Source organism: Bos indicus x Bos taurus, chromosome 26 (genome assembly GCF_003369695.1).
Source record: "Bos indicus x Bos taurus breed Angus x Brahman F1 hybrid chromosome 26, Bos_hybrid_MaternalHap_v2.0, whole genome shotgun sequence".
Classification (NCBI taxonomy): Eukaryota; Metazoa; Chordata; class Mammalia; order Artiodactyla; family Bovidae; genus Bos; species Bos indicus x Bos taurus.
In genome coordinates this window covers 77,631-101,772 of record NC_040101.1, presented here as the reverse complement: position 1 = coordinate 101,772, position 24,142 = coordinate 77,631, and the positions used below count along the sequence as shown (strand labels likewise).

Here is a 24,142-nt window from a genome sequence, read left to right as displayed (position 1 = left end):
TTAGTGTGGTCCAGGGAGTGATGGAGGCTGTCGTGAGACAGGGTGTCTGTGGGGCTGATGGGGGCCACCAGGCTGTGGGCAGAGTGGAGTAACTTCCCTGAATGTCCCTGGGTGCTGGGACCTTGGCCGATATCTTAATTATGTGCTTTTTGCAGCAAAGCTGCCAACAGCAAACTTTTCTGCAGCACTGCCCCACCACCCCATGTCTCCCTGTGCCAGGCCGGCTGTGTCCCAGAGGCTGCAAGGGCTCGAACACCACGTGGACACACACAACCACTCATCTGTGGAGGAGTTTGCCCTGCAGAGTTTCTCAGAGGAGCCTGGGCTCCGGGGTCTCTTCCTGGTCTTGTTCCTCCTCCTTTTCCTGGGGGCTCTTGCAGGGAACACCCTCATTGTCACGGCCATCAGCCTGCACCCAGGCCTCCATACCCCGATGTACTTCTTTCTCACCAACCTGGCTGTTTTAGACATTGTCTGCACGTCTACAGTTCTCCCCAAATTGCTGGAGAACCTGGTGGTCAAGGGTGGCACCATCTCCTACCAGGGATGCATGACTCAACTCTTCTTCCTGACCTGGTTTCTGGGGGCCGAGCTGCTGCTGCTGACGGTCATGGCCTACGACCGCTGCGTGGCCATCTGCCGCCCGCTGCACTACAGCTCGCGGATGGGCCGGCCTGTCCGCGTCTTGCTGGCCGGCAGCGTGTGGGCTGTCAGTGCAGTCAGCACGTCCGTGCACACAGGCCTGATGACAAGGCTGACATTCTGCGGCCCCAATCAGATCCAGCATTTTCTCTGTGAAGTCCCCACGCTGCTGCTGCTCTCCTGCAGCCCAACTACGCTGAACAACGTTATGATAGTCGTCGCGGACGTCTACTTCGGGGTGGTCAACTTCCTGCTCACCATGGCGTCCTACGGCTGCATCATCGCCAGCATCCTGCGCATGCGCTCGGCCGCGGGCAAGCAGCGCGCCTTCTCCACCTGCTCCTCCCACCTCCTGGTGGTCACCTTGTACTACTCCACCGTCATCTACACCTACATCCTCCCGGGGTCCGGCTCCTCCTTGGAAAACGGCAAAGTTGTCGCCGTGCTGTACACAGCAGTCAGCCCCACCCTGAACCCTCTCATCTACTCACTGCGGAACAAGGATGTCAAGGTGGCGCTCAGGAAAGTGTTTTCCTGAATCCAGTAAAGAAGGGAAGTGGCTGATGCGGACTTTGCAAACTAAGCAGCGAGTTTCAAAATAGGACGTTGAGAGTCTGATGTAAGAGGCAAAGAGCGAGAAGGTAGTTGATGTGATAGACTTACCTGTAATGGAGAAGGAAATGGCAACCCACTCCAATCTTCTTGCCTGGAGAATCCCAGGGACAGAGGAGCCTGGAGGGCTACAGTCCATGGGGTTGCAAAGAGTCGGACACGACTGAGCGACAACACTTTAACTGTAATGTGCAATCCTGGGGGCGCTGCCGGCGTTCCAGGAGGTCCTTAACTAAGCGTTCCAAAGCCCTAAGGGCGGATGCTATCAGGGCTTCAACGGGGAGGGGTTAAAGGGGTAATGGGAGAGACAGCGGGGGCGAGGAGGAAGGGCAGGAGGCAGGCAGAGTCCCTCAGCTCCCCCTCCAGCACCTTGCCGACTAGTTTTCCCAGCACCTGGCACCTGGTGGTGCGGCTGGCCCCTTCCCATTCCCGGGCCAGGGGTCATGTGCGGGGGAGTTGCAAGAGTCAGACTCACCCAGTGTGCACACTGCCTGGTACATTCTGATGTGGGGTCCCCCAGGCCCCGATTCTCCAATCAGATACCCATTGGCGTGTGGGGAAAAGACGAGGTGCAGAGCTCTTCGCCGTGTCTGGGAGCTCCTGGTCCTGGCACACGGACGGAGAAAGACAGCGGAATCCAGCCTTCCACCTAATGACCTGCAGAAGGAGGTGTGCTTTTATTTACTTTTTCTTCTCTCAGAAAAGGGGACATTTATCTTTAATAGCTGCAGGGTACCGAATGTGGAGCCGCAGTTACTGCCTCCAGGGCTTCAATGGGGAGGGGTTAAAGGTTCAGTCCTGAGCCCCAGGCTGGCTGCTGTGAGTGCTTACCTGACACTTGGCCCTCAGAGGCATCCCTCCCTGGTAGACCTGGAGGTCCTCAAGGGCTTGCACAACCGGTGAAAGACCACCTTCAGCCCCAGCCAAGTGGATCATTTGATGCAAATACAAGAAAGAATGAGAGAAAGAAAAAAGCCATTTTCTTGTGATGAGAACTTTTGGCATCTACGATCTCAGCTGCTTCCTATCCCAGGACTTGCTTGTAACTGGAAGCTTGTGACTTTTGACCCCCTTCCTTCTATACCCCAGTCCCACCCCTGCCTCTGGTAACCTCAAATCTGATCTCTTTTTCTATGAGTTTGTAAGGGTTTTTAGATTCCACATTTAAGTGAGATCATACAGTATATATCCCTGGCTGACTGATTTCACTTAGCATAATGCCCTCAGAGTCCCTTCATGCTGTTGCAAATGGTAGGATTTCCTTCTTCTTAAAGGATTTTTCTTCTTTTTATGGTATATGTGTTTGCATATGTGTGATATTGACATAGTGATATCATTTCCTTTGGATATATACCCATAAGTGGGACACTGGATCTTATGATAATTCTATATTTAATTTTTTGAGGACCCTCCATACTGTTCCATATTGATGGAACCAATTTACAGTCCCACCAGCAGTAATCCAAGATTCCCTTTTATCCACATCCCTGCCAGGATTTGTTATCTCTTTGTTTTTTTAATGGTAGTTATTCTAACAGGTGTGGAGTGGTACCTTATTGTGGTTTTTATTTTCATTCCCTGGTGGCCAGTGATGTTGAGTATCTGTTCACATATCTCTTGTCCATTTGACTATCTTCTTTGGAAAAAAATATCTATTCAGGTCCTTTGTTCATTTAATATGAATTCATTTATCATCTGGATTGCTTGTTCACTGTTGAGTTGTATCAGTTCTTTACAAATTTTGGATATTAGCCCCTTATCAGATATATGACTTACAAATATTTTCTTCCGCTCAGTAGGTTCCCTTTTCATGTTGATGGTTTCTTTTGTTGTGCAGAAACCTTTTAGTTTGATATAGTCCAACTTGTTTATTTTTATTTTGTTGCTTGTGCTTTAGGTGTCATATCCACAAAGAACATGCCAAGACCCGTGTCGGGGAGTTTGTTCCTGTGTCTTCATCTCGGGATTTTATTGGCACAGGTCTTTCAGGTCTTCGTGTGAATCTTCGACACATTTTGAGTTAATGTTTTGAGTAGTGTCAGAAAGTTGTTCAGTTCTATTGTTTTGCATGTGGTTTGGTAACATCATTTATAACTTTGCTACTAGGAATAGAGCTTTTATGAACACACACACACACACACACACACACACACCTGTTTTTGTTTCTGGTGGCTCAGTGGTAAAGAATCCACCTGTCAAGCAGGAGATGTGGGTTTGACCCCTGGGTCAGGAAGATCCACTGGAGAAAGAAATGGCTACTCGCTCCAGTATTTTTGCCTGGGAAATCCCATGGACAGAGGAGCCTGGCAGGCTGCAGTCTGTGGGGTTGCAGAATTGGACATGACTGAGCCTTTGTTTCTTTTCAGTAAGTAATTATGACTGGAATTACTTGATCAAAGCTGTGTATTTTTTAGTTTCATAAGAAACTACCACTGTTTATTCCAAAGTGGTTGTACCATGTTTTACTCCCAGAGCAATGGATGAGAGTTCTGATTACTTCATGCGTTTTAGTGCTGAACAGAACCACATGTAAACAACTGAAATCTAATTATGTCATTCTCCTGCTAGAATATTGAGGAGCTTCCTCTTGCTCATGGGATGAAATTGGAATTTTTCTTTCTTTCTACTTGGATATGCTATTGCTGCTGCTAAGTCACTTCAGTCGTGTCCGATTCTGTGCGACCCCATAGACAGCAGCCCACCAGGCTCCCCCGTCCCTGGGATTCTCCAGGCAAGAACACTGGAGTGGGTTGCCATTTCCTTCTCCAGTGCATGAAAGTGAAAAGTGAAAGTGAAGTTGCTCAGTCATGTCTGACTCTTCGAGATCCCATGTCCATGGGATTTTCCAGGCAAGAGTACTGGAGTGGGTCACCATTGCCTTCTCCCTACATGGATATAGTGTTAAAATATCCCCTTAACTTCTGCTTTAGCAGCATCCAACAGATTCTCATATGTCTTTTCATTTTCATTAAGTTCAGAATGTGATCTAACTTCCTGATTTCTTGAATGACTCATGTGTTGTTCAGAAATGCATCATTACGTTTTAAAGTATTTGAACATTTTCCAGGTGTATATCTATTATTGACTTCTAACTCAACTTCGTTGTGGTCAGCACACATTATTTCTGTGACTTAAATCCTTTAACATTTGTTGAAACTTATTTTATGTTCTAGTATATGGTCTTTCACGGTAAGTGTTTTGATGTCCTCAAAAAGAATGTGTATTCTACTGTTACTGGGTAGAGTATTCCATGAGTATGAATGAAGTCAAGGTGGTCAAGGTGCTCAGGTCACTATATCCTTGTTGCTGTTCTGTTTACTTCCCCTATCAATTACTGAGAGAGGAAGTTTGAAATCTCCCTCTATAATTGTGGCTTTGTCTATTTCCCCATGCAGTTCTATCAATTTTTACTTCATATATTTCCAAAGTCTGTAATTGGGTGCATAAAAATTTAAGGATCTTATGTCACATTAATTAATTGTTTCAAATTTTATTCTAACCTTTTATTATTAGGTGACCTTCTTTATACCTGGCAATATTTTTTTGCTCTGAAATGAACACTGTCTGATATTAACATCATCACTCTAGTCTTCTTTTGACTGTCATTAACATAGAATATATTTTCCTTTATCCTTTATCCTTTTATTTATCCTTTTATCCTTTATCCTTTTATTTATAATGTACTTGTGTCTTTATATCTAAAGTGCTTTTCTGAGTGGGCAGCATACTTTTTATGCCAATCTAAAACGTTCTGCCTTTTAATTGGGATGTTTTGACCATTTACATATAATGTAACTATTTCACTTTCATATTTGAAAGATGTTTTTGCTAGGTATGGAATTTCTAGGATTTTTTCTTTAGTACTTTAATGATGTTGAGCTGTTTTTTTAAAAATAGGTTTGGTTTTAACAAGAAATTTACCATTATCTTTGTTCCTTTATACAGAACATATACTTGTGATTTGAAATTAACTTGAGTGATAATTTTATTAATGTGTTCCTCTTGCAATAGGCTGTAATTTTACTAAAGGTAGCTGCTGCTGCTAAGTCACTTCAGCTGTATCTGACTCTGTGCGACCCCATAGATGGCAGCCCACCAAGCTCCCCTGTCCCTGGGATTCCCCAGGCAAGAGTACTGGAGTGGGGTGCCATTGCCTTCTCTGTACTAAAGGTAGAGGTCATGTTTTTTTCTCTTACTGTTATATCTTAAATAGATACCATAGTCTCTGGTACTTAATAGAGGATCAATCAGTGCTGTTGATTGCATGAATACATTTGCTGTAATTAATGGTCTATACAATTTATTCAGACATTGGGCAGTGATAAAGTGTAGATCAAAAAAAGCTAAAGGCAAAGGAGGAAAGGAAAGATATATCCATCTGAACGCAGAGTTCCAAAGAATAGCAAGGAGAGATGAGAAAGCCTTTCTCAGCGATCAGTGCAAAGGAGTAGAGGACAACACAGAATGGAAAGACTAGAGATCTCTGCAAGAACATCAGAGAGGCCAAGGGAACACTTCATGCAAAGACGGGCTCAACAGAGGACAGAGGTGGTATGGACCTAACAGAAGCAGGAGATATTAAGAAGAAGTGGCAAGAATACACAGAAGAACTGTACAAAAAAGATCTTCATGACCCAGATAACCACGATGGTGTGATCACTCACCTAGAGCCAGACATCCTGGAATGCAAAGTCAAGTGGGCCTTAGGAGCCATCACTATGAACAAAGGTAGTGGAGGTGATGGAATTCCAGTTGAGCTATTTCAATTCCTGAAAGATGATGCTGTGAAAGTGCTACACTCAACATGCCAGCAAATTTGGAAAACTCAGCAGTGGCTACAGGACTGGAAAAGGTCAGTGTTCATTCTAATTCCAAAGAAAGGCAATACCAAAGAATGCTCAAACTACCGCACAATTGCACTCATCTCACACGCTAGTAAAGTAATGCTCAAAATTCTCCAAGTCAGGCTTCAACAGTATGTGAACCATGAACTTTCAGATGTTCAATTTGGATTTAGAAAAGGCAGAGAAACCAGAGCTCATATTGCCAACATCCTTTGAATCATAGAAAAAGCAAGAGAGTTCCAGAAAAAAAATCTACTTCTGTTTTATTGACTACACCAAAACCTTTGACTGTGTGGATCACAAGAAACTGGAAAATTCTTCAAGAGATGGGAATACAAGACCACCTTACCTGCCTCCTGAGAAATCTGTATGTCGGTCAAGAAGCAACAGTTAGAACTGGACATGGAACAACAGACTGGTTCCAAATCAGGAAAGGAGTACGTCAGGGCATAGTCACCCTACTTATTTATCTTATTTACTTATTTACCTGACAAGTGCATCATGCAAAATGCTGGACTGGATGAAGTACAAGCTGGAATCAAGGTTTCTGGGAGAAATATCATTAACCTGAGATATGCAGATGGCACCACCCTTATGGCAGAAAGTGAAGAAGAACTAAAGAGCCTCTTGATGAAAGTGAAAGAGGAGAGTGAAAAAGTTGGCTTAAAGCTCAACATTCAGAAAACTAAGATCATGGCATCCGATCCCATCCCTTCATGGCAAATAAATGGGGAAACAATGGAAACAGTGAGAGACTTTATTTTTTGAGCTCCAAAATAACTTCAGATGGTGACTGCAGCCATGAAATTAAAAGATGCTTGCTCCTTCAAAGAAAAGCTGTGACAAACCTAGACAGCATATTAAAAAGCAGAGACATTACTTTGCTGACAAAGGTCCATCAATTCAAAGCTATGGTTTTTCTGTAGTCATGTACGGATGTGAGAGTTGGACTGTAAAGAAAGCTGAGTGCCAAAGAATTGATGCTTTTGAGCTTTGGTGTTGGAGAAGACTCTTGAGAGTCCCTTGGACTGCAAGGAGATCCAGCCAGTCCATCCTAAAGGAAATCAGTCTTGAATATTCATTGGAAGGACTGATGCTGAAGCTGAAGCTCCAATACTTTGGCCACTTGATGTGAAGAACTGACTCATTGGAAAAGACCCTGATGCCAGGAAGGATTGAAGGTGGGAGGAGAAGGGGACGAGAGAGGATGAGATGGTTAGATGGCATCACTGACTCAATCAACATGAGTTTGAGCAAGCTCCGGGAGTTGGTGATTGACAGGGAAGCCTGGTGTGCTGCAGTCCATGGGATCGCAAAGATTCAGACACGACTGAATGACTGAACTGAACTGAACTGAAAGTGTAGATCAAGAAAAAAAAATCACACTATGAGTAAAGAAAATAGGTCCTAACAGGAGTTTGTGTGGTTTTCTTATTCTTAAGGTTCTAAGGAATTCTGGGGAGTATTTGGGATGACTAGGGATTTTGTGACCAGAACCCAGTGATTTGCTTATGTTTGTGAGATGCTGACCAGAAGGGACTGAGGAGGTTATGCCGGATTACTAAGAGCCCTGGCTGGATTGTGAAACAGACTCTGGAAGGTCATCTTCTTCCCTCTCCCATCTTAGTATTGTCAAAAATGCAAAAGAAATGCATACAATGACTTCCTTCACGCAAAATGGATGAAGAATGTCCAACAAAAGGAGAGGGTTGTGGCCAAAGCCTTTAGAAAAAAATGATGAGTTATTTGTTCAACTGTTGGAGAGGCAATATGAACCCTTTATGAAGGTTCCAAAAAGTCATGTGGCCAGGACACACTTTGTATATGTCTGACCCAGTGTTTATAGCCTGACTTCGTAGACTAGGGAAACACCACCCAATTCGGTGCCATCAGCAATGACGGTGCATTTAGGGGATCTGCGGCCCAAGAGCTTCATTGACATTCTGGAGTTTAATGTGTGCTCCTGGGGCTGTAATAGGAAAGAAGTGGGTGAGTTCTAAAATCCAGCTCTGCTCACTGACTGGTCAGATTTCCCTGGTGAATCTGACTGGGAGTAGAGCCATGAAGAGGGACTCAGGTTGGTATGCAGTCATGGTCATCTCTGCCCGCCCACTGTCATCTTTCGCCCGCTTTGAGGATTTTATGGGATGTTGAAAGATCTTGAAATCTGCGTACAAGTTTAGCCCAGTCATTGCTGGACCCTGGGAAGAGTGGGGAAGAGGGAGGCATGACCTGGAGTGTAAAGAATGAGATTAGAGATCAGCAAATTGTTGCCCAGCACTCTTTTGCCCTTCATCTGAAATACAGACACTGTAATTGCTTCTCACCACACTCTGAATAAAAGTTAGACCCCCTGAATCTCCAGGGTCCCATGTGCTTCAGCTGCACCCTCCTCTAATCTTGCCACCCAGTCTCCCCTCACCATTGGCCCCATTGTCTCAGCCTGCTCTTTGTGTTAAACACATTCCCATTCCCTACTGACCTACCTCCTCACCTGGCTTTAGGTCTCAGGTGAACTGTAACCCACAGTGTCCTTCTTTGTCTTCTAACCTGGAAGTCCTCCTCCAGCTATTCACACTATGTCAATTTATTTTTTGAAATTGTATTATTTATTTATATGTGTATTTTACTAGAACATAAGTTCTATGGGTAATGGATTTTATCTGTTAAGTTTTTATTTCTAATAATTTTTTTATTTCCAATGTCAGTTGAATGCAAGACTGTCTTACTTGCTAGAATGCAGATTGTATGTTTGTGAAGTCTGTATCTCCTTTATTCAAGCTGAGTATAACACTGAATGCCTGACACATACTAGGTATTCAGTAAATATTTCTTGAGTGAATGGTATGTCCGTGTTGTTCTGGAGAACTGTGATGCTGGACTTCAGACTGGAACTGAGATACTGTGAAGTTTAGAGTTGGGCCACACTACTGTGTGTTGTGTAGGGCTCCAGCGGCAGTCTTCCTATTACTAACGGCACTGAGATGGGAACACCAGACCACCTGACCTGCCTCCTGAGAAATCTGTATGCAGGTCAAGAAACAACAGCTAGAACTGGACATGAAACAACAGACTGGTTCCAAATTGGAAAAGGAGTATGTCAAGGTTGTGTATTGTCACCCTGCTTATTTAACTTATATGCAGAGTAAATCATGAGAGATGCTGGACTGGAAGAAACACAAGCTGGAATCAAGATTGCTGGGAAAAATATCAATAACCTCAGATACACAGATGACACCACCCTTATGGCAAAAAGCAAAGAAGAACTAAAGAGCCTCTTGATGAAAGTGAAAGAGGAGGGTGAAAAACTTGGCTTAAAACTCAACATTCAGAAAACAAAGATCATGGCATCCGATCCCATTACTTCATGGCAAATAGATGGGGAAACAGTGGAAACAGTGACAGACTTTATTTGGGGGGTGGGGTGGGGTTCCAAAATCACTGCAGATGGTGACTGTAGCCATAAAATTAAAAGATGCTTGCTCCTTGGAAGAAAAGTTATGACCAACCTAGACAGCTCATTAAAAAGCAAAAACATTACTTTGCCAACAAAGGTCTGCATAGTCAAAGCTATGGTTTTTCCAACAGTCATGTATGGATGTGAGAGTTGGACTATAAAGAAAGCTGAGTGCCAAAGAATTGATGCTTTTGAACTTTGGTGTTGGAGAAGACTCTTGAGAGTCCCTTGGATTGCAAGGAGATCCAACCAGTCCATCCTAAAGGAAATCAGTCCTGAATACCTTCTTTGGAAGGACTGATGCTGAAGCTGAAGCTCCAATACTTTGGCCACCTGATGCGAAGAACTGACTCATTGGAAAAGACTTTGATGCTGGGAAGGATTGAAGGCGGGAGGAGAAGGGGATGACCGAGGATGAGATGGTTGGATGGCATCACCGACTCAATGGACATGAGTTTGAGTAAACTCCGGGAGAGTTGGTGATGGACAGGGAGGCCTGGTGTGCTGCAGTCCATGGGATTGCAAAGAGTCAGACACGACTGAGTGACTGAACTGAAGTGAACTGAAGAAGTCTAAGGAGCAAAGTGCACAGTACAAAATCCTGAACCACATATTCAGGTGTTTCTCCCCCAGCCCTTTGAAAGGAGACCCGTCCTTGAAGTCTTCATACATGGAGGGGAGACTGTGGCATGAGAACGGTGGAGATGATGATGATTCTCTGAAAGCAGGACTGAAAATCACCTGCATCACATTACATGGAGCTCCCAGGAGGGGGGATTGGGAGCATCAAATAGGGCGCTTGTGAAAGTCTTTGGAAGAGCTGAACCCATCTGGATCTTCTGTAAGCTGGTGCTGCTCCCCTTGCAGTGGGACAAAGTGGCCCCAAGGCACACTATCCGGAAGCCCATCATTACCCATAACACACACTTCCCATTGGTGTTATTGTTTACCTGAAGTATAAGTAGCTTCTCAACCCAAACACCTATTGTCAGCCATTAGCAGCCATTGGCTGACTGCCTTGGGTGGGCTTCCTAGACCAGACCCAGAGGCAGCAGTTTGTGCAAGAGGTTTATTAAGCAGATTCTCCAGGGAAACCATGTAGGGAAGGAGAAGAAGAGAAGCATGAATGCGACTGATTTCAGGTGAAGTTTCAGCTGATCCCACAGGGAGCTCTGGATCATAAAACTGGCAAAAGTAAGGGCAGTGGGACTTCATCCTGCCGCTCTGACCGGTCACTGTTCACTTGTGGTGGGGCTGGAAGGTAAATATGCAAGACACACTGTTCTCATATGCAGTGATGTGGCATCAGGAGCTGAAGTGTAGTCCTCAGAGGGAAGTGGAAGTCCAGCTAGGAGGGAAGCGTTCAGGAGCCAGGCACACAGAGAGGACAAGGCAGAGCTGCTGCTGTGTCTATGCATCCCCGCTTCACACCTGCCATGTGTGTGTGTGTAAAGCCTTAGGAAGGGCACAGATGTGGCTAGGCCTTCACTGCATCCCTGAGGCTAAGCTGGGGTTCGGTGCCAGACTCTGATCTACAAATTTCTAATGAGTGCATGGATGTTTGGACCCCCTGCTGGAATAAAATTTGTTATGAGTCAAGGGGATCTGGCTTGGATGAGTAGGAGGACTGAGGAATCAAAGATAATACAGAGCAAACATGGGGGTGGGAAGTGGTGAGGGGAGAGGCTGCAGGGTTCCTCCTGAGGGATGTGGAAGAACTAAAAAACCTGGGTCCACACGGGGAGAAGTGAGCGTCTGTGCCCCTGAGGCAAACCCTTTAGTCTTGGTATGTCTGTAGGTCCTGACATGGTCTTGTAGCTTGGCTGGACTCCTCCCAGCTGTGAGTGTACTCCAGCTTGCCCAGTGACCCACGTGGAGCCATGCCTGTTTGTGCTCCCAGAGGCAGGTCTGTGGATTTCAGTCCAACTGTGGATCCTGAAGCAGCCCTAGGACCTGGCTCCACTCAGGCTGCAGTAGACGGAGTCCTGACTCCACAGGAACCTGGCAGGAGACACCCTTCTTTGTGCCTCGAGCCCACCTCAAACCTAGTCTTGGCTGTGCTTCCTGCAAGCAGCCCTGTGACTCAGCACGACCTCCTCTCAGCTGCATCTGGGGGAATCTTGCCTGCCCAAGTGACCTGCTGAAGTCACACACATCTGTGAATCTGATAGCACTGTTTGCAGACTGTCTGCAGATCCTGAACAGATCTTTGTCAAGTGTTAGCTCTACTGAACAAGATCCTAGAGACAGTGCCATCAACTCAAAGACCAGACAGAATTCACACACACCTAGGAGAGAGACCCTGTTAATGGGACTTCCAACTGCAAACCCTACTGTGGACTCACTAGTAAACATCTGGGCTCCAACCCACTCAGCTGAGTTCCCACAAACAGTACCATGAGGTGTTTGCTCCTTTGAATGCACGGAGAGCAATTCAAGGCTAAACAGAACATGAATAATAGACCAAACACAACACCACAAAAGGAAGATAATAAAAATTCAGAAACTGACCCCAAAGAAATGGGAATTTTCAATAATGAAAACCGTAAAACATTTCCTCAAAGATCAAGAACAAAACAAGGATGTCCACTCTCACCACTTGTATTCGACATAGTTTCGGAAGTCCTAGCCTTGGCAATCAGAGAATAAAAAAATAAAAGGAATACAAATTGGAAAGGAAGAAGTAAAAACTGTCACTGTTTGTAGATTATGTGATACTATAGATAGAAAATCCCAAAGACGCTGCCAGAAAACTACTAGAGCTTATAAATGAATTTGATCAGATTGCAGGATACAAAATTATTTCACACACATCTCTTGCATTCCTATGACACTAACAGAAAAAGAACAGAAAGAGAAATTAAGGAAACAATTCCATTTACCATCACATCAAAATGTATAAAATACCTAGGAATAAACCTACCCAAGGAGGTAAAAGACCTGTCCTCAGAAAACTATAAGATACTGATGAAAGAAATCAACAATGACAGAAATAGTTCTTGGTTTGGAAAAATCAGTATTACCAAAATGATTATACTACCCAAAGCAAGTAACAGATTCAATGCAATTACCATCGAATTACCAATGGTAGTCTTTCACAGAATTACATCACAAAATTTTTACAATTTGTATGCAAATACAGAAGATCCTGAATGGTCAAAGCAATCTTGAGAAAGAAAGATGGAGCTGGAAGAATCAGACCCCTTTACTTCAGACTATATTAAAAAGCTACAGTCATCAAAACAGTATGGTGCTGGCACAAACACAGAACTAAATGTCAATGGAACAGGAGAGAATGTCCAGAGATAAACCCACACATCTATGGTCAATTAATCTACAACAAAGGAAGCAAGAATATACAATGGAGAAAAGACGGCCTCTTTAATAAATGGTGCTAGGAAAACAGGACAGCTACAGTAAGAGAATGAAATCAGAACACTCCCTAACACCATGCTCAGAAATAAACTCAAAGTGGATGAAAGACATAAATCCAGTAACTGTACAGCTCTTAGAGGGAAACAGGCAGAACACTCTCTGACATAAAAATCTTTTTTTGATCCACCTCCTAGAGTAATGAAAATAAAAACAAAAATACACAAATGGAACCTAGTTAAACTTAAAAGCTTTTGCACAGCACAGGAAACAGTAAACAAGATGAAGAGAGAACCCTTAGATCAGTCAGTCATAGGAAATACTATGATAGTCATATGGAAATACTGTAAACAATTATACCCACCACCCCCCCAAATTGGATCATGTAGAAGAAATGAATACATTTCTATAAACTAATCACCTATCAAGACTGATCAGAAATACATAATCTGAACAAAACTAGTGAGTAAGGAGATTAATGCAGTAATAATTAATAGTAATAGTAGAAAAACCTCCTAACAAAGAAAAGCCCAGGACCAAATGATTTCATGGGTGAATTCTACAAAATATTTAAGGATCAACACCAGTCCTTTTGATAGTTTGCTGCTGTGAGCCATGAACACCACCAGGATTCGTGGCCTCTGGATCTGGGGCCAGAGATGAGGCTTGATCAGAGCTTTTGTGTAGCAAAGTTTTATTAAAGTATAAAAAGAGGTAGAGAAAGCATCTGATATAGACATCAGAAAGGGACAGAAAGAGTTCCCTCTTACTAGTTTTTAGCAAGGCACTTTATATATGTTAGATGGCTGCTAATCAAATAAGGGAAACACCTCAAGGCTGAGGGAGTTTCACCAGGCCCTCTCCCACAACACACATTTTTGAGATAGGATGGCACAAGGGGTGTCATCTCTGGCCGTAAAACAATTCACATGAATACTGGTTTGTTGAGCCATTATCAGCCTAAGGTTTGAGAAAAGAGTGTCTGCCACTTGCAGTTTATTTCCTCCTGTCCCTTGGGGACCTCTGGCCTTCCTACCTGTTAACCCTCTCACTTTCAAACTCTAATAAACATATGAAGAGAAGGAAACACTTGTAAACTCATTTTACCACACCAGCACTACTCTGTTACCAAAGTCAGACAAGGACATCATGAGAAAAGAATTCCAGGCAAATATCCTTGATGAACATAGATGCAAAAGTCTTAGCAAAATGTTAGTAAACCAGCTCAACAGCACATTAAGAGGTATGATCCGTGGTTTATCCCTGTGATGCAAGGATAGTTCAACATATGTGAATCAATCAATATGATTCACCACATTGATAGAATAAAGGATAAAAACCATATGATCATCTCAATAGATGTTGAGAAAATGTTTGACAAAATAAAACATCCTTCAGGATAAAACCTGTCAAGCATCAGGTATAGAAAGAAGGTGCCTGAGCACAAGGAAGGCCGTGTATGACGGTCCCACACTGACATCCCTAATGGTAAATGAAAAGTTTCCTCTAGATGAGGGATAAGACAAGGATGCCCACTCTCACCACTTTTATTCACCACAGTACTGGAAGTCCTAGGCAGGGCAAAGAGGCAACAAAAAGGAGTACCCAAACCAGAAAGGAAAAAGTAAAACTATGTGTATTTGCAGATGGCATGAGCTTACACAGAAAATACTAAATACTCCATCAAACAGTTACAAACATCATCCTGCCATTTGTGACAACGTGGATGAAGCTGGAGGATACCATGCCCAGTGAGAGATGGTGGATAAAATGACAAATACTGCACAGTGCTGCTTGTACTGTGGAACCTGGCAAACTGACCGCATGGAAACAGAGGAGACAGGCGCTTGCTCGGAGCCTGGGGGTGTGGAAAAGGGACGCGGGGACGAAACAGTACAAACTCTCAGCTAGGAGACAAGCGAGTTCTCAGGATGGAACACACGCATGGAGTCGAGGGTTAATAATGCCACGTTGTACACTTGATAGTCACTAAGAGAGTAAACATTAAGCATTCTTAAAAAACAATTTTTGAGGTTATGAATGTGTTACTTAACTTTACTGTGGTAATCATTTCACAGTTTACACATATCAAATCATGTTGTACACCCTGAAAAACCCATGTTGTACAAAGTATATACTTTTACTTATCAATCATACATAAGTAAAGGTAGTCCTCAGCAGTGGCCACAAGACTGGAAAAGCTCAGTTTCCATTCTAATGCCAAAAGAATGTTCAAACTACCACATAATTGCACTCATTTTACATGCTAACAAAATAATGCTCAAAATCCTCAAAGCTAGGCTTCAACAGTATGTGAACTGAGAACTTCCAGAATACAAGCTGGTTTTAGAAAAGGCATAGGAACCAGAGATCAAATAGCCAACATCCACTGGATCATAGAAAAAGCAAGAGAATTCCAGAAAAAGATCTACTTCTTCATTGACTATGTTAAAACCTCTGACTATGTGGATCACGACAAACTGTGGAAAATTCTTAAAGAGATGGGAATACCAAACCACCTTACCTGCCTCCTGAGAAATCTATATGCAGGTCAAGAAGCAACAGTTAGAACTGAACATGGAACAATGAACTGGTTCAAAATCGGGAAAGGAGTAATGTCAAGGCTGTATGTTGTCACCCTGCTTATTTAACTTATATGCAGAGTATGTCATGCAAAGTGCTAGGCTGGATGAAGCACAAGCTGGAATCAAGATTGCCAGGAGAAATATCAATAACCTCAGATATGCAGATGACACAACCCTTATGGTAGAAAGCAAAGAGGAACTAAAGAGCCTCTTGAAGAAGGTGAAAGAGGAGAGTGAAAAAGTTGGCTTAAAGCGCAGCATTCAAAAAACAAAAATCATGGCACCTGGTCCCATCCCTACATGGCAAGTAGATGGGGGAAATAATGGAAACTGAAGGACTTTATTTTCTTGGACTCCAAAATCACTGCAGATGATGACTACAGCCATGAAATTAAAAGACGCTTGCTCCTTGGAAGAAAAGCTATGACAAACCTAGACAGCAAATTAAGGGCAGAGACATCACTTTGCCAACAAAGGTCTGTTTAGTCAAGCTATGGTTTTTCCAGTAGTCATGTACAGATGTGAGAGTTGGACCATAAAGAAGGCTGAGCACTGAAGAATTGATGCTTTTGAACTGTGGTGTTGGAGAAGACTTTTGAGAGTCTCTTGGACTGCAAAAAGATCCAAACAGTCCATCCTAAAGGAAATCAACTCCAAATATCATTGGAAGGACTGATGCTGAAGCTGAAGCTCAAGTACTTTGGCCACCTGATGTGAAGAACTGACTCATTTGAAAAGACCCTGATGCTGGGAAAGATTGAAGGCAGGAGGAGAAGGGGCCAACAGAGGATGAGATAGTTGGATGGCATCACTGACTCAATGGAGTTTGAGCAAGCTCCAGGAGATGGTGATAGACAGGGAAGCCTGGCGTGGTGCAGTCATGGGGTCACAAAGAGGCAGACACGACTGAGGGACTGAACAACAATGGTAGCATACTGACTCTCTGCAACCACCCTACGTTAGAAGCTGACCCCTTTTCTGAAAACACAGGATGGAGAATGAAGACATAAAACCCCTGCGCTGAGTCAGGGTGACTGAGTGTATCCTTGATTAGATCAAAACTAGGAATTGAAGCTATCCAGGCAAGATCAGCAGGATGGGTCTCAGAAGACCTGCTGAGCAGTCACCAGTGATTCCAGATTTAATGTCCTCGGGGACTGATGTCCCCAGTGGGGACAATTAATGCTTTGTAGGAGGAGGGAAGCCTGCAGCCACTGGTTAGCACTAGCCACGGTGTGTAGTTTGTCCAGGGCAGGGCATCTTCCATTTCCCCCTCATGTCAAGTAATTGTTAAGAGGAGTTGTAGCCATGACTGGGTGAAATCTGCACTTGCTGGTGGTGTGAGGAAGGCAGCAGTGAAAGCAGACACTGAGGGCAAGGCCGCCAGTGGCACATGGCCACTAGCCCTCGAGATGCTGAAATCTGGAGACGAGCAGTAAGAGCCCTGGGCCAATGACCACCTGATAGGGGGTAGCCATGACTTCTTTGTGCTTCTTTCTTGGGATGGGAAGTCGGTGTCTGCAGAAACGATGGGCCGGACTGTTGACTGACTGGTGCCACCACAGCCTCATTGTCTGGTGTCAGCTCTGTACCTCCTGCCGCTGTTCATGCCGCTGCTGCTAGTCAACCGTCCCTGGATGGACACTTCTGAGTGCCAGTCCGTGTTCCAGTAGCTTCCAAGGATGACCTCAGTTCTTACTTGGTGGTGATTAGATCTGTCCCCAAGGTGCTGGTCAGCTTCTCCAGAGAGTCCGGAATCCAAGGTAGGTTTCGCCTAGTGAAGGAGAGCAGGTTCTGTGCTAATTGGCCCCTCCGGGCCCTTGAGCATGAACTGTGAGTCATGTTTCTGCCAACCTTAGACAATATAGGGCTTCTCTAGGCATATAGACAATATAGGCCCTATATGGTCACACATTTCTGATGGACTCTACTCATTATACTAGGTGGATCCACTGTATTTTTTTCCTTGTAGTCATTTCTATCTCCTAATGATTCCTGAGAATTCTTCAAAGGTTTCTTTCTTAGGACTGAGAAGAAAATTTCTTGAGAGGATACCAGAAATTCCAAAAGGATATTTTCCATCTTTTGTAAGCATATACTATAATTTAATGTGGATTTTATGCATCATGTGTGTTTTATAGACGAAAAACAATGTTTTTATTTTGTTGGGTGATTATATTTTACTCTCTAAGAGCCATGAGAACACTTTGTCTGTCATGTTTGAGAATAAAGTTTAGTAAAAATGCAAAGCGAGTAATATGCACAAAAATGTGGAATAAAATCACTTTGTCTTTCTCTCTCCCACACCTCTCTCTCTCTCTCTCTTTTCCCACTCTGGGTCTTTCTCTCCTTTCATGTAAGAGACTGTTGGTTGAAAACTGTCACCATTGTCCACACCAGTAAACACACTGCAGTTGGTGGTCTGCGTGTCATTCTCGGGCCGCCCCTCACAGGGACCTGTTTCTGTAGAATCTGGTGAAAGCCCTAAGCTCCCAGACACTGACTCTAAAGCAGCTGGGCACAGGGCGCCCAGGTCCAAGCCAGCACCGGAAAGTAGTTTGTTGGTCACCAGCTTCATGCAGACAGTCTTCCTTCTTAATTAAAGTGCTATGATCTAAGTGGTGAAATACTTTCAAGGAGCACTAGTTTGAAATCAGCACAGCCCACACACAATCTTGGTTTTCAGAGAGCCAGGACATCTGCACCTGCATCTCCATTTGGAAGCTGGCATGCATGGGCCTGAGTGCCCACTATTTCAGGATTATCTGGGGAGATTTTTGATGCAGGTGAAGCATTTTGGTGGTGATTTGTCTCTGATTTGGTAGGGGGGCGGGGCTCCCTGTTGTGGGCTGTGCAGGGGCTGGCAGCAGAGAATCTGGAGTTGAATCAGGGTCCAGTCCCATCCGGACCCCTGGCTTTCCACTCGCAAGTCACTGGACAGTGGTGTAAGGACCCCTGGCTGACCTCCGTCAGTACTGACTGGACGTAGCGAGTCCAGGAGGAGAACGGGGATTTGGGAAAAAGGTTCTTTCCAATAGCAGGTTATTTTTCTCGCTGTTCCTCCTCTGTCCCCAGACACGGTCTGAGCGTATGAGTGGCTGTAAATACAGATTTTCAAATAGGAGACAGAGGTCAGAACGCCCCTCCCCAGGGTTCCCCTGGAAGTCCACCCCAACCCCACCCGACATGTGCTCCATGAGGGCCAGGAAGCACAATCCTGGCACACTGACCAGGAGTTGGAGTCTGGGAATTTCCGTGAGTGGCCATCTCAGTCCTGCGCTGGCAGAGAGGGGATTTGAGCTTCTCCACACCTCAGGGGGCAGTCGCTCTCACTGAAAGTTCCCAGAATTATCCCACAATTATCCCACAATCCTGATAATTATCCCACAATTATCAGGAGCGCAAAGCTCCATTTTTATTGCCAAAATAAGTTTTAAAATCCTCTTTCTTAGTGGGTTGTGCACACGAGTGTAAGAGGGAACACTCAGAACAAGTTCAAACGCTTTCTCTACAGCCTGAGTCGGAACAGCGCCCATGGTCTCAGAGGGACAATGCTGGCACCCTCCAGGGCTGTGATGAACCAGACGCTAGTCACCGAGTTCTTCATTCTGGGGTTCTCAGAAACACCTGGGCTGCGAACGCTGCTCTTTTCCGCCTTCCTGCTTCTGTACACAGTGGCCCTCTCTGGAAACCTGCTCATTGTGGTGGTCATCAACTCCAGTCCAGCCCTGCACACCCCCATGTACTTCTTCCTGGTCAACCTGGCTGTGGTGGACATTCTCTGCACGTCCACGATCCTACCTGAGCTTCTGGTGGGCATGGTGGCTAGCAAGACCATCTCTTATGGGGGCTGCATGGCCCAGCTCTTCTTCTTCACGTGGTCCATGGGGGCCGAGCTGCTGCTCTTCTCGGCCATGGCCTATGACCGCTACGTGGCCATCTGCCGGCCCCTGCACTACAGCGCCCTCATGGGCCCCCGGGTGTGCGCGCTCTTGGCGGGGGTGGTGTGGACAGTCAGCCTGATCAACACCAGCGTGAACACGAGTCTCTTGCTTCGCCTGCCCTTCTGCCGCTCCAACGTGGTGGAGCACTTCTTCTGTGAGATCCCCCCTCTGCTGAAGCTCTCCTGCGCCCCGACCCAGCTGAATGAAACCATGGCCTTCACGGCAGACATCTTCCTGGCCGTGGGGAACTTCTCGGTGATCACGCTGTCCTACGGCTGCATCATCGGCAGCATCCTGCGCATGCGCTCGGCGGTGGGCAAGCGGCGCGCCTTCTCCACCTGCTCCTCCCACCTTCTGGTGGTCACCTTGTACTACTCCACCGTCATCTACACTTACATCCGCCCCGCCTCCAGCTACTCGCTGGACAAGGACAAGCTGGTGTCGGTGATCTACACTTCCGTGGCCCCCTCCCTGAACCCCCTCATCTACTCGCTGAGAAACATGGAGGTCAAGGCGGCGCTCAGGAGGCTTCTGTCCTGCAGCTGAGGTCACGCCCAGCAAGGTCCTCTTGCCTGGAGGGCGGGGCCCAGTGTGGCTTTCCCTAAACTGGGGCATGGTTGTTGTCTGGAAGCCCATCCTGCCTCCTAAGGTCTCACCCTACTGGACTGTATAGTGAGACCATGGGACCAGCTCTAGGCATCTCTCCCCCACTTTCAGGAAGCCCCTTAACCTCCCAGACTCGCCCTGTCCTTCCCTGGTGGATCCTGGGATGACCAATGACAGCTTCATGACCCAAGAAGCACGTAGTAGATCACCAGCTGCACCTGGCCCTTTCTTCAGCCCTTCTAGCAACTTCTTCCCAAGATGCCTCATCTTTGTTTTCCAACAAGCCTGGACTTCGCTGCAGCCCTCCTTTTTTGGGCTTCTGCATTCGCAATGGGTGGCCTTTGCCTTAGTCACAGGAGGATTTGAGCAGGGACGAGAGGGATTAAGGTAGGATATGTTAGTCCTGTTCTACCTTAGGATAGGGATTTCCACTGGGGGGAGTGTGGGGCGGATTTCAGGAAGATAGGTTCCCCCTGGTAGCAAAGTGGTCTTCCAGGAGTGGTCTTTTTAAATGTGAGTGATTTTTAGGAGAATATTTTGGCAAGGCTTTTTCAAGTCTATGATGTAAAGATGTTACTGGCATCAGTGTGGAAAGTGGCCAGGCTCTTTCCTTTTCTTCCCCCTCCACCACAAACTCAGCTGTCCTCCCCTTCAGAACTGGACGGCAGGAAGATTGGGCTCAGGAGGGTTTGGAACCCAGGGAGATGCTGGGGAAGAGGGGCTTTTCATGGGCGAGCCCTTTCTGTTCCTTTGTGATTTAGCTTCACAGCGCTGGGGGAGGGGCGTGGGGAATCTGTGCGGCTTGAAGGGATGGGGACAGAAGGGCCTCTTTGAGGGAAGTGTGTTCTTGATTCCCTGGGGGCTGTCTCCTTTGAGCAAATCTTCCCCTGCTATGGTGCTTGTCTGTCTCCTGAAGACTGTAAACACTTTGAGGACAATGACAAGGTCCACCTTCTTACACTTGAACCAGGGTTTGTTCCTCTAAACTGGCTCATTCTGTAAGCAATGTGCACCATGTATGAGGCAGGCACCCTGTAAATACCACTGACTGCAGATTGAATGATACAGGGATGATTTCTACCAATGAGACCATCAGACTTCTTTTTGGAAAGACTTGGTAGAGGCATTTTTGTGACATGGTTAGTCAGTGAATGATGACCTCATGTGAAGAGTTGACTCATTGGAAAAGACTCTGATGCTGGGAGGGACTGGGGGCAGGAGGAGAAGGGGACGACAGAGGATGAGATGGCTGGATGGCATCACTGACTCGATGGACATGAGTCTGAGTGAACTCTGGGAGTTGGTGATGGACAGGGAGGCCTGGCGTGCTGTGATTCATGGGGTCACAAAGAGTTGGACACGACTGAGCGACTGAGCTGAGATAAACTGAATCAGAAATAAGCTTCACGGTTGTGAGATTTATGAAACCTGTGGAAATTGGAAAGTGTCACTGAAATGGTGGCCAGTGGCAGAATTCTCAGTACAATCCTGGAGTGTGCGAGTTTACACAGGGCCTGATATGTGTGTGTGTGGGGGGGTGGGGGTGGGGGTGGGGGTGGGGTGGAAGGTGTTGGTCGGCAGCGTGTTGAGAGTTGTTGGCGCCACGCCCTGTGGTTTGACCTTTAGATGCATAGGCTTTGCCATCTGTGCTGCTCTGACCTCAGGGTAAGCATGGCTGCAGGAAGTGCTTCCAGACATGAATCCTGAAGCCAGAATCTGCATGAGAGGCGCCTGTCCCCACCTCCTAGTTGGGGGAGGCACTGCACTGAAATACGTGTCCAGATCCCCCAGGGAGGAGCCCGGCCAAGGTAGCCCCCTTGAGGCTCGGACTCCTGGCTCATATGGACTCCTGGTCTCTGCTGCTCTCTGTGCTGTAGGAACTCCCTGAAGAGGATAATGGGGTCTCTTTTAACTGCAAATGGATTCTATGCTAATAAACTAGAAAATAAGACATTTGAAAGGAGAATATACGAAAGTAAAACCCTTTGTTATCCCATTGAGAGGCAGCTACCTGTAACATTCTGGTATAAACAGTTTTCTGTTTGTACTTCTACACATATATACACAGGTTATCAAGGGGAAGGGGTGAGATAAATGAGGAGTTTGGGATTAACAGATATGCTCTACTATATAGAAAACAGGTAACTAACAAGGACCTACTGTATTATAGCACAGGGAAATCTACTCAATATGTTTTAATAGCCTATAAGGAAAAAGAATCTGAAAAAGAATATATATACATATATAAGAATTACTTTGTTATATACCCCAAACTAACACAACTGTACTTCAATAAAAAATGGAGGATCACTTTGTATTTATTATTTTATGAAAACTGTTTCTCACGGTTTAGAATTCTTCACATGTCATCCCAGGTTTCTCCAGGTCACTTCATTTGGGAGGGACTGTGCTCATTATTGGGGTGTGCATGAAGTCAGTGTGCCCACTAGCACCTCGGGCATCATCCTGCAAGTGCGGGCCTTCTCCCTTTCCTCAAGCCTGACATTCACATTCTCAGAAAGTTCCCTTGTTCTTTCTTTACTCCAAAATAAAATGTATGCGTAATAAATAATGTTTTTAAATACCGAAATTAAAAAAGAGACAATGTTTTTTTTTTTCAGTTTGATAATCTTTAATTAGAATGTATCAGACTAGCCTTCATGCAGGTAACAATTATAATCTCCAGAATAAATATTTTTAAATGCCACAACTGTTTTTAGTACCCAAAAGTGACCTAAACTAAGCAGAACTGGATAGAAATAAACTGTGTAAGAATGGAGTCATTATAAAGATTTTTCCTGTTTAAACTCAGTTTTCAGCTAAGTACAGGGTGCCTGCAGCTCTTCATCAGGTCACAGTGTAGGTGAGGAGAAAGGGACCCTTGTGCACTGTTGATGGGAGTGTGACTAGTGCAGCTGCTGTGGAGAAGAGTACGGAAGCTCCTCAAAGAATTAAAAATAGAGCTACTTTATGATCCAACGTGGAGAAGGGCATCCAGCCCACTCCAGTCCTCTTGCCTGGAGAATCCCATGGACAGAGGAGCCTGGCGGGCTACAGCCCATGTGGTCACAAAGAGTTGGACACGACTGAGCGTGAGCACACTTGACCGACAGGCTTCCTCCTGGGCCTATATATCCAAAGGGACCGAATCAGGATCTTGAGAGACCCACATCCCTGTGCACACTACAGTTATATATACATGTATGTATGTATTTGTATGTATACATATATAATGTGTGTGTGTAGTGTAGAGATATATGTATGTATCTACACATATACACGCACATCTACATGAGAATACTATTCAGCCCTATGAAAAGCTGACACCTGCTATTTGTGACATTTGGCTGAGTTATTCAGACAGAGGTAAATACTGTAAGATCTCTTTTATACGTGGAATCTAAAAAATCAAACTCAGAAATAGACAGCAGTGTGGCAGTTAACAGGGGCTGGGGTAAGGTTAAGGAATTATTGTCAAAGGGTACTAAGTTCCAGTTATAAAACTAACAAGTTTTGCATATCTAATGCACTTCAGAATTATTTTTTAAATCAGGGTTATTATAGCTAGTAGTACTCCATTACATTACCAGAGGTCAACTTGCCAACATCTGTTGGATCATAGAAAAAATAATAGAGTTCCAGAAAAACATCTACTTCTGCTTCATTGACTGTGCTAAAGCCTTTGACTGTGTGAGTCACAACAAACTGTGGAAAATTCTTCCAACAAAAATGGCAGACTCCAGTATTGACACACAGACAAATCGATTCCAGACAGGGTCAGTGTACCCTGTAAAACAAATGAACTAACTCCAGCTAGGCTACCCACTCCCACAAGAGCTAGCTCCCAAAAGAACTGGTTCCAACTGGTGGTGGTGGTTTAGTCACTAAGTTGTGTCTGACTCTTGCAACCCCTTCGACTGTAGCCTGCCAGGCTCCTCTGTCCATGGGGATTCTCCAGGCAAGAATACTGGAGTGGGTTGCCATTTCCTTCTCCAGGGGATCTTCCCGACCCAGGAATTGAACCCAGGTCTCCTGCATTGCGACTTAGCAGCAGCAGCAGCAGCTCCTGCATCGCAGGCA

The 24,142-nt window shown here is 45.2% G+C and overlaps 2 protein-coding genes across 2 annotated transcripts; both read left to right on the top strand.

Moving 5' to 3' along the window:
* The first annotated feature begins 202 nt into the window (after positions 1 to 202).
* Positions 203 to 1,180, top strand: LOC113884157 (olfactory receptor 13A1-like). The gene has a single exon (XM_027528384.1). It carries the CDS (start codon positions 203 to 205, stop codon positions 1,178 to 1,180), a length of 978 nt encoding a protein of 325 aa, XP_027384185.1.
* Positions 1,181 to 19,063: 17,883 nt separating this feature from the next.
* Positions 19,064 to 20,002, top strand: LOC113884702 (olfactory receptor 13G1-like). Its single transcript, XM_027529571.1, has one exon. The coding sequence runs from the start codon at positions 19,064 to 19,066 to the stop codon at positions 20,000 to 20,002; it is 939 nt and encodes a 312-aa protein (XP_027385372.1).
* The last annotated feature ends 4,140 nt before the right edge of the window (positions 20,003 to 24,142 follow it).

Bases quoted from the DNA above. Each gene is read 5' to 3' on its own strand.
- LOC113884157 (XM_027528384.1), top strand. From the start codon at position 203: ATGTCTCCCTGTGCCAGGCCGGCTGTGTCCCAGAGGCTGCAAGGGCTC.
- LOC113884702 (XM_027529571.1), top strand. From the start codon at position 19,064: ATGCTGGCACCCTCCAGGGCTGTGATGAACCAGACGCTAGTCACCGAG.